At 39.4% G+C, this 15,120-nt stretch overlaps 1 protein-coding gene across 12 annotated transcripts in view; it reads left to right on the top strand.

The window, feature by feature from the left end:
- The window catches only part of DLGAP2 (DLG associated protein 2), a 494,722-nt gene that overhangs the window by 471,553 nt on the left and 8,049 nt on the right, over positions 1 to 15,120 (top strand). For all 12 annotated transcript variants that reach the window (XM_076332874.1, XM_076332875.1, XM_076332879.1 and 9 more), the window contains 3 exons: positions 3,853 to 3,938; positions 5,208 to 5,623; positions 13,957 to 14,048. In XM_076332874.1, coding sequence (XP_076188989.1) covers positions 3,853 to 3,938; positions 5,208 to 5,623; positions 13,957 to 14,048 — 594 coding nt within the window. The remainder of the gene's footprint in view (positions 1 to 3,852; positions 3,939 to 5,207; positions 5,624 to 13,956; positions 14,049 to 15,120) is intronic.

The following is a 15,120-nucleotide window of genomic DNA, read 5'->3' on the forward strand; positions in this document are numbered from 1 at the left end:
GGGGGAGAATCACCTCCCTCAACCTGCTAGCCACATTTCTTTTGATGCAGCCCAGGATGCAATTGGCTTTCTGGGCTGCCAGTGTACATTGCCAGCTCATACTCAGTTTTTCATCCACCAATACCCCCAAGTCCTTCTCCACAGGGCTGCTCTCAATCCACTCATTGCCCAGCCTGTATCCATGTTTGGGATTGCCCTGATTCAGGTGCAGAACATTGCATTTGGCCTTGTTGAACTTCATGAGGTTCGCACGGGCCCACCTCTCCAGCCTGTCAAGGTCCCTCTGGATGGCATCCCTTCCCTCTAGAGTATCAACCACATCACTCAGCTTGGTGTCATCTGCAAACTTGCTGAGGGTGCACTCAATCCCACTGTCCATGTCCCTGACAAAGATTTTAAATAATATTGGTCACAATACGGACCCTTATCCACCAATGCTGTAACCCCATCATAGAAGGCCACCAAATTTGTCAGGCACAATTTCCCCTGGTGAAGCCATGTTGGCTGTCCAACACAGTCCTAGCTGTGGTCCAGAGCATCCAGATGTACTGACTTCGTCATGCCATCAGCATCAGCATGTGAGGCTGTGCACAAAGACCCAGTCTCTTCTCCAACCTTTGACTAACTGGTCATGGCACTTTGACTTTTTCTCCTATTGTCCATAATGTCCAGGTTGGCAGTTTTGTCCATTATACTTCAAACTTCTGAGGCAGGAGATATAAAAGGAAAACTCTGTTTCCTGTGTTTCTGCCCTGAGAGGTATTACCCTCATCACTGGAACACTGTGAAGGTAGAACCTGCTAACATAGTTACCTTCCACTGTGTTCACTTTGAACACATACTCTGCAGAAGATTCATCCTCTGCCTTCTGTCACAGCCAGCAGTTTGTTTCCATGACTTAGGAAACAAAGTGCTCAGACCTTCATGCATCCTCTTGGAGAATGCATGAAACAATGTTCCCATAACCTAACATCAACACTACCAGATATCTGAATATCTTTGCTAAGCCTGTAAGGCCACGATGAAATCCACTAATATTCCCTGATAATCACCTGTCTCCTGCCTGTTCACTACCAAGACAATAGACTGAAAATGCTCAGGAGATCAGATTTCCTATATCACTATCACCTACTTTAATAACCACTGCATCTTCTGAACATAGGAAGAAATCTTGATTTTGAGATCGTGGTCTTAAGCATCCCTCCAGTGCCACTTTCCAAACTGCCAAGTGCTTTCTGTTCTTTAATAACAGAAATTACAGTCTCCTTTGTCACTCTCCTCCTCCAATAAGTGCTTTATAGTGACTCTAGCTGAGATCAAGATAACTTCTCTGGCTTTCTCACAGGTGTTACATGATGCATCAGATATGGCTTGGAAGGCCATGGTCTCTGCAACTTTAACAAAATCTTTCAGTCTTCTTATCTCCAGAAGAAGACAAAATCCCTGGTTGAAGACGTGCCCTTTGATGGCATTATTTATTGTAGTTTAAACTCAGCAAGTTCCTAAATTATGTGTTTTAACTCAGACTGACTCTGGTTGCTTTGGGGATGAAGCCCAATACCATAGCTCTTAGCAACAGTTTAGACTTCCTGGCCACTCCAGATGTTGCTATAGATTTCAGCATCAAAAGGCTTCCTCCAGAAAATGTTTCCCCACCTTGGACATCATCTTCCTGCTAGCACTCATACAGGAACACCCAAGAGCCACAGTCTAAGCATTTTGTGTTATCTGCTCTTATTCACTACCTACCATGTCCTCTCCCTTTGAGAATAAGTTGACTTCACTCTTCAAAATGTGTCTGCATATTTGACTGAGCTCTCATCACTGTAGTCAAGGCTGCAAGTGTAACTTGCCTCTCTGCTCCCGCCCAACAGGCTAGATGAGTATCTCATTCTTGGCCCAGTTAATTCATTTCTGCTCTAATGAAAACCCAACCTGTATCTAATGAAGCTGTGTTATATGCAGCTTTTCTCACATCCCTGAAAGGGCTAGGTGAGTACCTAGTCCCTCACTTAAACTTAAACTTATTATTCAAGACTCTTTTGGACCCTTCTGTGCTATAAATAAGGGTGTCTTTCCTGATAGATATCGCTTGTGCTAAGACCTTAGCTGTTCTAACAGCCTTATGGCTGTTCGACTTACAGCAATGTTCTTTCAGGAGAGGGTGACCCTCCAAGTACAGTTTAAGCTTCTCACTCATGTTGCAGCCAAGATCCACCTTAACTAGGAAACCAACTTGCCTGTTTTTTGGTTGGTTGTTGTGGGGCTTTTTTCCCCAAGCTGCCTACTTCTGTGGTTGAGGCTTTTTTTCACTGCCAATGTCAAGAGGTATCTTTCTTTTTATACTGACATCACCAAATCCTGGATACTGTTACCAAGTATGATATCTTAGTTCTCTCAGTGCACTGCCCGACCAAGTGAATATAGCCAGCTTCCATGCAATTGCTGAGGTGCAAACAGACGGCAGCACACACTTTCCCCTAGACCTCATGCAGTATAAATGGAATTGCTGGGAAACGTGTCTTTCCCTGACGGTTGCCACACTGATATCTGGAGCTTTTGGCAAACCTGTGCCTGATGCTACACTGTACAGTTCAAGCATGCCGTTAACATTTACTAAAGGGTTCCTGCACTAGCTGTTTTCATGAACATCTCCAAGACCCGCACCCAGGTAAATATGAATGTGTACTGATTGCTGGCTGAAATTCCCTTCCATGCAAATGTACATGGGGCTACGGCTTGAAGACGGAAAGAGAAGTTACCAGCAACTGGCTTCTTCAAGAAGTATAGTCCACATGTACCTTTACTTCCCACCTTCCCTCCCCCTTCTCTCTGCATCCTTCCAGAAACCTGGTGGAATTGGGACTGTGCAGCTGAGAGGCAGCTGCAAAAGGCCATTGGGCTCCTTCCAGAGGTGCCTGTGACTGCTGCAAGGGGAAAAGTTATCTTGTCTTCATCACAGGATATACTCTGAATTCACACATGGAGTGTGCATATTGAAAAACTGGTTGCTGATATTATTTTTTTGATTTAACAGTGAAAATATCATTCAGAAGGAAAAGTCAGTTCTACTCTCTTTTTTCCTGACTCTCCCTTGATTCAGTATAATTTGCATACTGCAGCACTCGTTATGTCTATGTCAAAGACTTGGGGGCAGTGGGGTGGTGGGGAGTGTTATATAAAATCCCACAGAAACTTGCAAAAGCAATGTGGTCTCAGTTATGAAGAAAACTCTACTGTGAATATATTTCGGTAAGTGTATTTCAGATGGGAATACTATAAAAAGTGCATAAATTACTTGCTTGATATAGCATTTTCAGGACCATGTTATTAAAAAAGGTGAGATATGGCATTCTGCTGTATCCCTCACATCATTTAAATGGTTCTATATTTGTCAAAGCAGTTGTCGATAAAATTTAATTGCAGCATTTCTTTTTATCACTTGCAAGTTTATCGGGCTACTTGAGATTTTATTTTGTTTTGTAAATCAAGGACTATAACGAGACTGGTTTATAATAATATAAAAAGGGGCTATCCTGTGGATTCCTCGTTTTAAGAACAGCTCTTCCAGACCAAGCTTACTCCCTGCTTCCACTGAACTGAGTAATTGCATCGGCTTAGGTTTGAAATAGGGAATTACATAGCAGAACAGAAGTACTTGTGCCAAGCTTTATAAAACACAGCACCAAAACAATGATACCAGGCTGAATACCTATTTCATTTATTTTACTGTGCTAGGTGTTTCTGAGCAGTAAAAGAGGAAATATATAATTAATTTTGAATGAGTGCAGGTAGAAATAGTGCTGAGTTGTCGGTGCTCACTCTGCAGATGTATCTTTTGTGTTGAATTAGGTGGAAACAGCAACTGATTCAGATACTGAAAGCAGAGGCCTACGGGAATACCACTCTGTTGGAGTACAAGTGGAAGATGAAAAACGGTAATTCAAGCATGTACAAAAATCTGTAGTCTTTCATAACACAGTGCACATTTGTAAACAGAGTTAATAACAAACGTCTGGCAAGTGCTGCCCCTAAATAATTCACAAAGCCAAATTTCTTATATGCACGCTGGTCATTTGGTAAAATTTGTAGAGATTCCTCAGCAGTTGCTTAATATTTAGTTAACTTTCAAGTTTTTAATTGGAAGGAAGGAAGTGAAAGTTTTAAATTAAAGTAGTGGATTAATACAATTTCATTATTGGCAGAACAAATACGAAGAGCTGTATATTGAAATACTCTTCCTTCAATAGGACCCCTCATGCTGATCCAGGCTTTCCCAATCCACACAGGGGTATATAATGGTTAGGATGTAACCCAAGGTACCTTCATCCTAATCCAGAATCAGCTTTTACACTTGTTCAGTCCTTCTCTAGCTTTCTAAAACTACTGGCCAATGTACTAACCCAGAGGTTATCCCTGGCAGGCACTGCCTGTTAAGTACTGGACTGGGACCATTATCTCATTTCACGGCAGCTGTCAGACAGTATCTAGCTGCTAATTGCCTTTACCATCCTTGACTAGAAGTAATTTGAAACAACAGACTCAGATGTGAAAAGATTTCATGAATAATTTTTGCTTCTCTATCTAACTTTTTAACATAAACCTTTTCTAAAATGTCATTATTCGGTGGCATATCACAATAGAAAATCAACATTTAATGGCCATCCTATGAGGCAAGTGAAAAATACCACAGTCTTAAACCTGCTGCTACTATTTTCCTTTTATTAAAGGATTCTCAACAGTTCTAACTTAGCAGATTTTCAGATTTTATCTAATTATAATTCTTAATATTTGAAATTTTTTTATACATGTACTTCTATCAGGAGATACTACAGACTATCAGGAGAAGTACAGACTTCTATCAGGAGATGTAACCCTGCAGTTCTGCTAGCTATTTCCAGTTCATTTAGTAATGATACATGGTATTTTGTAGTATGAGAATAAATCAATATTTGCTTCCAGAGATAATTTAAATTATTTTCTTTTGTATCTTTGCTCAGATCAATTATGCCACTATGCATTTTGGTTTTCCTCTCTGTTGTTACTCACTGTCTTATTTTAGTGAGATATGCACAAGGAAAAAATATTTAGCATAAAGTCCAGGAGAAAACCAGAATCCATTCACTGAAACATTATTCTGTGCCTCTGTATAATCACATATGTATTTATAAGTCTTAATCGCTTTTCTTTCTTCCCTCTTCACCAAGACACGGACGATTCAAGCGCTCAAACAGTGTAACAGCAGCTGTCCAGGCTGACCTGGAACTGGAGGGCTTTCCAGGACACATCACCATGGAGGACAAGGGACTTCAGTTTGGCTCGTCGTTCCAGCAGCACTCAGAACCCAGCACGCCCACCCAATACAGCGCAGTGAGAACTGTACGGACACAGGGACTGTTCAGTTACAGAGAAGATTATAGGACCCCGGTTGACACCTCAAACCTTCCACCACCAGAACCCTGGCTAGAGCCAGCCATTGAGACAGTAGAGACTGGTCGAATGTCTCCTTGTCGACGGGACGGATCTTGGTTTATGAAGTTGCTACATACTGAAACTAAGAGAATGGAAGGATGGTGTAAAGAAATGGAAAGAGAAGCAGAAGAAAATGATCTTTCTGAAGAAAGTAAGAACATTTCAGTATCTTTTCTTATAGATGTCTGCTAAAATAAGAAATCTGTTAGGATAAAGTTGTCTGTAGTTTTTCCTTACTCATTTTGTAGTACCAAAGGCACTCTACAGAACCATTAGATGTAAGACCCCTGCCCTGCAACTGACTCTGCAAGCTGGCGTTTCCCAGAGTAAGGTTTTGTAGAATTAGTTGAGAAGCCAACTGTAGAGTCAAATGCAGTATCAAAGTCTGGTATCAGATATGGCTCAAATGGTGCAATAGCTCCATCCACAGCTCGAAATCTGACACATTTTTCCCACTCCCTTGTACGGATCCAGTGCTTTGCCAGAGCACACAAGGTGGTCCTACGTGAACATTTTTTTGCTGTTTTCCTGAAACCTGAGAATTTGCCTCTTATTAATGAACAGCCATTTTTTAAATGTTTTCATTCCTTTACAGGCACTTCTGCCTATCATAAAGGGTCTGTTGGAAGAACAGAAAGAAGTAGGCAAGAACAACTGTTAAAGCACTTCTGCAGTTACATGGGCGTATGCACTATTAGATAGTTCAGCTGCATTTTCTTATTACAATTTTGTCAAGAATCATTATTATTCTCTCACGTCCTGTGGACACCTTGAAAGAAGTGATGGGATAAAGTGAAAAATAATGTAGACTATTTTGGAACAAGATCCAAGCCAGCACTAATGATAGTAATATATCAAAGTGGTCCTAGCACTCAGTAGCCAGCTCCCTGTGATTCCCTCTGAGGTCAATTATCCTTGTTCTTCAGGCTCAGTTTTATAAATATTTCAATCCCTGCCAATCTGAATTATTGTCTCAGCTGAGATTTTCTCAGATCACAAATTAGTTCATATTAAGTTTTCTTACTAGCATCTTTTCCTGCACTCTCACAAACCTCACCATTGCCTCGGAATACTCTTTCCTGAGGGTCTTCTTTCCCCATCAATGAGTTCTTGCTATGATCTACCCTCAGGTCTTGAGCCAAGCCTGCATGGTGACTAAAAGGCCAATTTCTATTTCTTGCACTGACCTTTTCAAAATAAAGAATGTCTATGTTTTTACCTCCGTTTTTTATTTTACAGTCACATTTCACCACTATATTGTGCACAAGTCTGCCAAGTAACAACATAGGATTTGGGGTGGGGGACAGCATAAGGCTTCAGCCTCCAGTGCTTTCTGGAGCGTAGGTTTTTGTCCTTATTTTCATCATGGCAGAGCCGAGCTGAGAATTTTCCCTTTGCGTTGATACTGTGAAGACTTTAATACCCTCCTAGGGGCTGTTAAAGTACGAATAATAAAATATTTTGCTTTGCTTAGCTTGTGTGAGGATTTTCAAGCCTTCTTTCATAATGGTTGTTTTTTTAATACTTCTTTTTACTGTATATGTCTTATTTTTCAATTCCCCAAATCTTTGCACTGCTGAATACTGACATTTCTCTGCCATCATTAAGTATCCCAAAGCACCTGCTTCCAAAGTTGCCTGTTACTGATGTGGGGACACCAGTGCTCACAATCTGAAGCAGAAGTTCAAAGACCAAGACTTTAATCTCCTTGGAAAGAGTAAAATTATTAGGGAGCAAGGGGAGAAACACACAGGCAGTTAGCCCCTCTCTTTCCCTAGGAGGCCAGTGAGAAGTCTGCAGGCACGGGGTGGACTTTTCCTACCTCCTCTCTCTGCAAGTTCTTTCTCATGCACAGCCCTAATCAAATCTGCAACCACAGGAAATGAGCAGTGGAAATACTCTCACGTCAGTACTCCTTCCCCACTCGGAGACACAGATAGGGACTTAGTGGTGTTATTCTCTGGGATATGAAGCTGCCCGTGTACTACGTTATGAAAACTTGGAGAGGCTGATTTTAGCTGACCACCCATTCCCAGGTGCAGAACCACCCTCCCTCCCACCATGTGAAGCTATGCTCTTGCACTCCAGAAATACTCTGAAACACCTTGCTGCATGGGGAAACGGCAATTAGGAAGATGGTTTTCAGTAAATTGTACAGAGGACATGAAGACAAATTGGGCTTCAGTAATTTTTATTAATATTCGGAGTTAGTGACACCCTTTTAACCTAGAACGTTTCAGTCAGAAAGCAAAACGGAATATCAGGATTTTGTGTTTCCCCATTTGCAGAGTGACTCGACTCTGTAAGAGAAAAAGAAAGAGCAATTTCTTGTATTAGATACAGAGTTACTAAAACACAACTGAAATGGACCCTTGAAATCCCCTTTTTAAACTAACCAAAATGGGTTAATTCCTTGTGTTTGAGGGAACATTTTGACCTCCCTAATAGGTTAGAGAAATTATTATAGGTGTATATAGCTTATGCAAAGTCAGATGTTTGTCTTCAGCTGATTGTCAAAAGTGACACCCAGTCTTCCGATTTTCCATTTTATGTGACTCATTTCAAGAGGTCTTCCTCAAATACTTTCCAAATTACATTATCTTTGAAATGGCATCCCTTCACCTAATATAGCTTACATCAAGTAAAAGGAAGTTTTCAAAGAATTATTTTCACTGAGAGAATGAGCTTCACGGCATTTTAAAATTTCGGTGTGAATATTTTTTTTCTTGTTGAGTCTTTGACACATTTTGCATCCCCAGTTTGAGCTATGGAGGTTGAAAGGTATGTATCCACAAGACCTAAAGTTTAATGATATCCCAGCATGAAATGCATCTTGACATTTAAGCATTTGGCAGTTCCCTGGAGAAAATACACGCAAATGGGGGAGCCAGAAGCAACTAAATCTGTTTTTCCATCTTCCAGCAGGAGCTACTATTCCCAAAACACTTCACAGCAAAGTTTGCACATTCAAACTGTCATTGTTAATGCTGAATCATTTATTTTTGGCCTGGGTATATTAATTGTACCTGAAGACCAAATATAGCTTTGCATCTCATAGGAGAAGGCTATCTTTATGATACCATTTCTGTTTTGTTTTAATCACAGGAAGAGTTAAAATAGAACTGCATTTTAGAAAAAAAAATTCATTTTCCGTGTTAGCACAATAGCTCTGAGATCACAGAAAGCTGTCTGATTGCTGTATTGATTTTTTCTTTCACTGTAGCTTTTCTCCCATAATGTTGTTTTAAGAACTTCACTCATCAGGTCTCAGAAAAGGAGAAGATAATCATTGCAGCAAAAATAACCTCTCTCTCTTTCTTTTCACAGAATGTGTTTATTTGGTCAGTTGCCATGAATTGTATTTTGGAGTCTCTGCAAAGTTCATATATTTTTTGTGGGGGCATTTATTTGTGTTCTCAGTGTTTATTATAACATATATATATATATATATAAAATATACATGTGGCTGTAACCGTTCCCAGGGTAAGTCATCTGATCGTTTGCACTAGGAGGGTGCCTTCAAGCAAAGATATGTGTTTCTCAAGGGTGCTGACTGGAGTTTCAGTTTTACACCCTGAAAATTGTGTTTGGCTATTACTGGTGTGTAGGTGATGACAAGAAAAACACTCTCAGTTGTCGCAAAGCTATTGAAGACAAAGAGGGCCAGGACTCTGCCGCCTGCAAACTCTGTGATGGGAGCTGGGAGACCGGCGCAGGGAGAGGGAGAGCAGGCAAGCCTGGCGGGGAGCCACAGTCCCTGCCCACAGCTTGTAGGCAAGGTCTGGCAGAGAGAAGCAGAAGACATCCTGGGCTTCTGAACGCCACATGCTTGGCCACTGAAATATTTCAGTACGCAAGTCAAGTGGAGAACAGCCACACAGAGTTTACTCTCATATAAAAATCCTAAGATATTGGTGCAAAAGAAATTAACTATGGTATAAACTATGCCAGCAGAAAGGTTGTTTGGCTGGTATCTTCTGCATCGTGGTCAGGAGCTCTGCTGGCATAGCTACATAGTAAAGTGATCTCTAGTGTAAAAAAGGCATTAGAGAGAGTGAGCCCTTCTCTCCCCTTACCCCTTCATTCCATGGACGCTGGATTTTTCCTTGCTAATCTTCTGGCTAATATTTCCACAGTACTGCAAGGGCTTTAGTAACACAGAAAACATAGAGTTACATCTCCCATACTTTGGAAAAAAAAACCCAAACAAAAAAAACCCTCACAACCAATTTATTTTAGTAGATTCATCAATTAATCATCCATAAAAGCTTTCATAGGTGTTTGACCAAATATGGGTTATCCTTTAACCAAAGAGAAATTACTGACATAATTTCCTAATGCTTTTCACAGACTTATCCTTCAGGAACTATTGAAATTTACATTTGGAGTGTTGCGAATGACTATAGAATGTCTTAATTGCCCTGAAACAGCCTTTAAATTCAATAAAAGAGAGTCCCATAGTGTGGAATCCGAGAATTTCTCCTAGCATTTGTCTTGTTCTGTTCAAATTTTCTCCTCTTTGAACTCAGCTCCATTTAGGTAAGAAGTGAATTTGCACCGAGTCCCACTTGGTGCACAAGGATCCCATTGCCCTACCTATCCTCCAGAGCACTGCCAACTGGTAGCTGTGCTGTCCTAAAATGTCATCTCACTCTGAACATTATACATTTATTATTACGCCTACCTGCTGTGTTGATAGTGAAAAAGACATATATTTCTGAAGATTACTAATTTAGGTTTAGAGATTAGACAAATATTTTGCCCTGCTTTGAGTTAGGAGGATGAACTAAATGCCAGTTTGAATATTTTTTCTGGGCATATTTTCTCAGATTGTGTGTGGAGCAATTTATTTACAAGTATAGAAAAAAATGGAACAATCAAATGGAATGAAAATTTAAATTAAAACACGTCATTTAAATAAACAGTAATGAATGCCAGAAGCATATTGATTGTTAGTAGTTTCTCATTGCTGGTGCAGCAGTGACACAATTGAGCAAAGCTTTTAACCTGTCAAAAATAGAGTTACAGCATCAGACTATAATCTTGGTTTCATCAATATAGATCTAACTTTTTCCCCTCTACCTTTGTGATATAAACCCATTTTCAATTACAAGATATTGTAGCATTTCTCAAGCAATACAACACATATATATTACCTGCAATTTTGTAATATGCTTATTGCAGGCGAAAAGACACCATTGTGTTAGTTGTGCATGTTGTATACAGGCAACTTACACAATCTCTACCCAGGGTATAAATCCTGAGTCTGCTTCTACTGAAGCCTTGTTCAGGGTTTTGTATGTCTTCAGAGTAGAAGCCACACCAGACCACACAACAAAAATGAAGTGCTTCATACGCTTCAGGGAGAAGGATTAAGGTTGTGTGACTCTTTCTTGATGTTCAAGTAAATATAACATTATCTTAATGGAGGGAGGTATATAGATTATATGAAAATTATATATATTTATGTATGTTGATAGATTTTATCATCATTTATTTACAGGCAAAATCTCCTAGGCATCACCAAACATCTCAATCTTTCCAGTCTCTTACATTCATCATTCTTTCATGGAGATAATCAATCTGCACTCATCAAAATAATTCCCCAATGCATGAAATTAATAACAAGGCTTTGGCTCTCTATTAATATTGCGCTAAAGATTATGAATTAAAGTGTTTTAATACTTTAATTTAATTACAGCAAAGCAGAGTAGCATGAATATGAGAGATTCTAACTTCTATGTTTTATTATGTCTGATTTACTTATTGAAATGGAAATAGAGTTAGATCTTTAGTAAATGGTAGGGCTGTGATGATACATGCGTAATCACCACTGTGATTCAGTGACACATGTAAGTAGCCCAGAACCACTGTCTTACATCCCCAACAGATGTGTATCACACCAAAATGCTGCATTGCCAGTGCCTAAATCTCGTCTGGTTTGACTGGGCTTTAAATCACCAATCCTTGTGACATGATCTCTCAGGATAATGAAGATAAAACAAATGTTTATTTAATTATGGGGGTTGGGGTAACTGTGAGATTCACTGAAAATATCAGTCATCTATAGATTCTGTCAAGACCTACATTTCTGCAGTAGGGCGAAACTAATGTCCCTTACTCAGGCTACATATTTGAGCTATGAACTATAAAATTCAGCAGAGGAAACTAAAACTGAACTTTACTCACTACGAGACAACTACGAGACAAGCACTACAACCATCAGCCTACAGAATCATCTTCAGTCTCTTTCTGCCCAGTGAATAGTTGAACATAGTGCGGAATAGGCAATGTTAGGGACCTGCTACAGCACAGTTCCCCATCCTGGCAAAGAAGGGACTCCTCTGACCCCACACCGGGAGTTTGTCTCATGTCCTAAGCTACACAGCACTGAGGGAAAAGGAGGATACAAGGCTGGTTGTCATTTAAGTCTTTGCCTTTATTAAAAATGCTGAAAACAAAATCAAAGCAATTTGTTTCAGATCAAATGAAACATTTCTTTTTTATTTAGGTTTTTGTATGTTTGTTCAGGTTTTAACACCCAAAACATTGCTTTCCATGTGCCAGTAACTCCACAGAGGAAAGTGAGGGGCTTGGTGATCAAACACCCCAAACCAATTAAAATGCTTTATTTCATTTGGACAACAAAACAAAAACAAAACCCCAGTGAATTATTCATGCAGCCCTGAACCACTTAACCCTTTCACAAATGGGTGCCACATGGGACTGATGAATTATGCATATTGCTGTTTAATTTAGTGTTGTGGCACAGCTGTACTGTTTGTCTAACAGAAAATGGAATAGAGTTTGAGAACCACAGCTCTACAAATTAACACATGCGTATAAAGTTACAGAGTTTGTATGTTTCCACAGAACTGGAGCCTAAAACTTCCAAATTATCTCTTGCTGCTACTTGTGGTTAAGCAGATGTTTCACTGGTCTAGAGAAAGCAGAATTAAAATGTAATACCTACTACCAAAATACTGTTTTCACATGGTACTCAGTCCCCTCCTCTACTTATTCTAAATAACAACAGAATGTTAAGCCTTGCCAGAGTTTAATGTTTTCTATAGCATAGGCTGCAGGTCAGTTCTGCTGTACTATTGTAGCTTCATTCCACCCTCTGCATCCTGTTTGAATTACCAATTTGGTTTCCTCAAATTGAATTAAAATATGTCAGAGTAATGCCTGTCTCACCCCTACCACTACCTCTATCTTCACCCTAAACATTATTTAAAGATCTGGAAATTCTCCAGATAAAATCAATCTTCCATTGAAACCCCAGCTTATAAAGCTTTTTGAAGTGGTGCTTTTTCAACATGGAGACGGATGTGGAAAAAGGAAGTGCAGGAAAGGGTGTGTAGGAAGGAGGTGTAGGAAAGTATATTGCTACCTACCGAAGTATGGTATTTATCCCAGCAAATGTGGGAGTCCAGGAGGAGTTAGTTTTCTAGGGATAAGCCAGTCCCCTTAGGCACTCCAGTCAATAGAAAGAAACAGGCATCTCCAGGAAGAGATTCAGCTCATCTAAAAATAACTGCCTAACATGGCTGAGCTGATGAGCTCAGATTACTGATCACAGAGCATCCAGAAATTTTGATTCAGACACATGACTCTTGGAAGCAAAGTCAAATAAAATGAATTTGGTCTCTTTCCGCAGTGCTTATGCACACTAAATGGCAAGTACACTGACAGTGGGGAAAGCCCAGCGAACCATGGGGGCTGATTGTGATTGATCAAAGCCTTGGAGCACCCGCTTGTGTCCCACTTTGTCTGAAGCTCCCGTGCGTAGGTCTTTGTGTATTTCCCTGGGTAGACAACCTGTAACTCCTAATAGGGGGTACCAAGACATGTCTCAGAGACATGATTCCTCTGAGGATCTCATCCTTATGGTAGGAGTATCTTATGTTGTAGTTTAATGTATTAACCTTATCCCCAGAACAGACAGCATAAAGGGATCATCCACACAACTGAGTGAAGTCATTAGTGATTGCAGAACCAGAAGATATTATCTAAGGTACATGTAAAGCTCTCTTTGACAATAGAGGGAACAGGCATCTAACTGGTTCCTGAGGCAAGACTGTTTCAACAGTTTTCAATTTACATGAGCAAATGTAAATGTGTAGGGGGGGTTGTCACTTACTTTGAAATTTAAGATTGTTCTCAAAAACATATGTATGTATGCCCACTTCAGGAAGCAGTCTATAATCCCTTGGGTTTTTCTACCTCCTTAAGCAAATACAGTCTTACTTGTTCTGAGTTATTAATATATCATTTGTTATTGCCAAAGGGTAAGGTGCCACAGAGCTTTCCTATATCTCCATCTTTTTCAAAAATATTTTATGTATATAATCACAAACAGCAAAACCAAATATTTACTTCCTGAATAAAATAAACAGTAATTTCAGCTACATATTTTTTGAACTGGATTTTGCATTTACTGCCAAAAGACATCTATTGGTAATAACCTGTCTGTATGCTTAGTCCTAGGTAAGATCCGAAGTGCTGTTGGAAGCGCTCAGCTCCTCATGTCTCAGAAATTCCAGCAATTTTATTGGCTTTGTCAGCAAAATCTGGTAAGTCATCATGTCTGGCCATTCTTGAAGAGTTTAAGGCTATTCATACAAAACATAACTTTAATTTTTAGAATTTAGTATTTTTACTTCAAAGGCCACAACAAAACCAAATGTAGCATACCCAAACAGCAGCATTCTGAAATGTCATTTTCACGTCTCACATTTTGTCTTATTGCTCTTCTTTTTCTTTTTCTTTTTTTTAACTTAATCCTTAAGCATGGTGTTAGTACATTTTTTTGTCAAAGAAAACATGTAATTTCAGTAATTTCAGTCTACCTGCGTTTTGTCTTTTCCTTTTTTGCTGTCTTTATTAGAGAAAAAAAGTGAGAAGGAAACAAATGCAAGTTTTTTGAGACATAATATTATGGCTTATTTTTATAATACCCTAAAATAGTAACTATATTTCTGGTAAGAAAGGAGAAATTTTTCACATTACAGTAAGTGAAGAATAGTAAAATAGCAGAATAGCGGAGAATACATGATCCAGCTTTCTACCTACCTGAAAATAGGACTGATCTTGGAAATGGGAATATACATAATGTTCATAAAATTGGGTTTCATAATTTGCATTGCCAATTATATATAAGATGTCCTAGGGCTAAAGGAACAGATGCAGTATATTACTTGTGAGAGTTACTGCTATTGTTCAGGAAGTTCATTAGAGACTAATTCAATTCTAAATGTTATCTTCATTAATATGACAGCAGCGATCAGTGATATAAACGTTGTGGCAGGATGATACTAATCAATAGAAGAACGTAATTCTTCTAGCTATGGCTGGTGGTAGAGCACCTACTTTCTTCGGCTCACTTGAAAATCAAGTGTAACTTTCACCTTTTGACTGCCCTTACACCTCATATATTAAAAGTGCTGAATTCTGCTGCATGCATGACAGCAGACATGACCTACATGTCTGGTTAGGTACATTTCTTTACTTGTTAGCATTTGCCACATAACTTTTTAAGGCAAAACATTCATTCTGCAGAGACCTACTTGCTACTTTCGATCCATAAAGTTAAACATCCAGAATTCCTGAAACTGCAATCAAATATTACTGAGAAAGTCATGCCAA

The sequence above is a fragment of the Aptenodytes patagonicus genome, chromosome 3, assembly GCF_965638725.1.
Source record: "Aptenodytes patagonicus chromosome 3, bAptPat1.pri.cur, whole genome shotgun sequence".
Taxonomy (NCBI): Eukaryota; Metazoa; Chordata; class Aves; order Sphenisciformes; family Spheniscidae; genus Aptenodytes; species Aptenodytes patagonicus.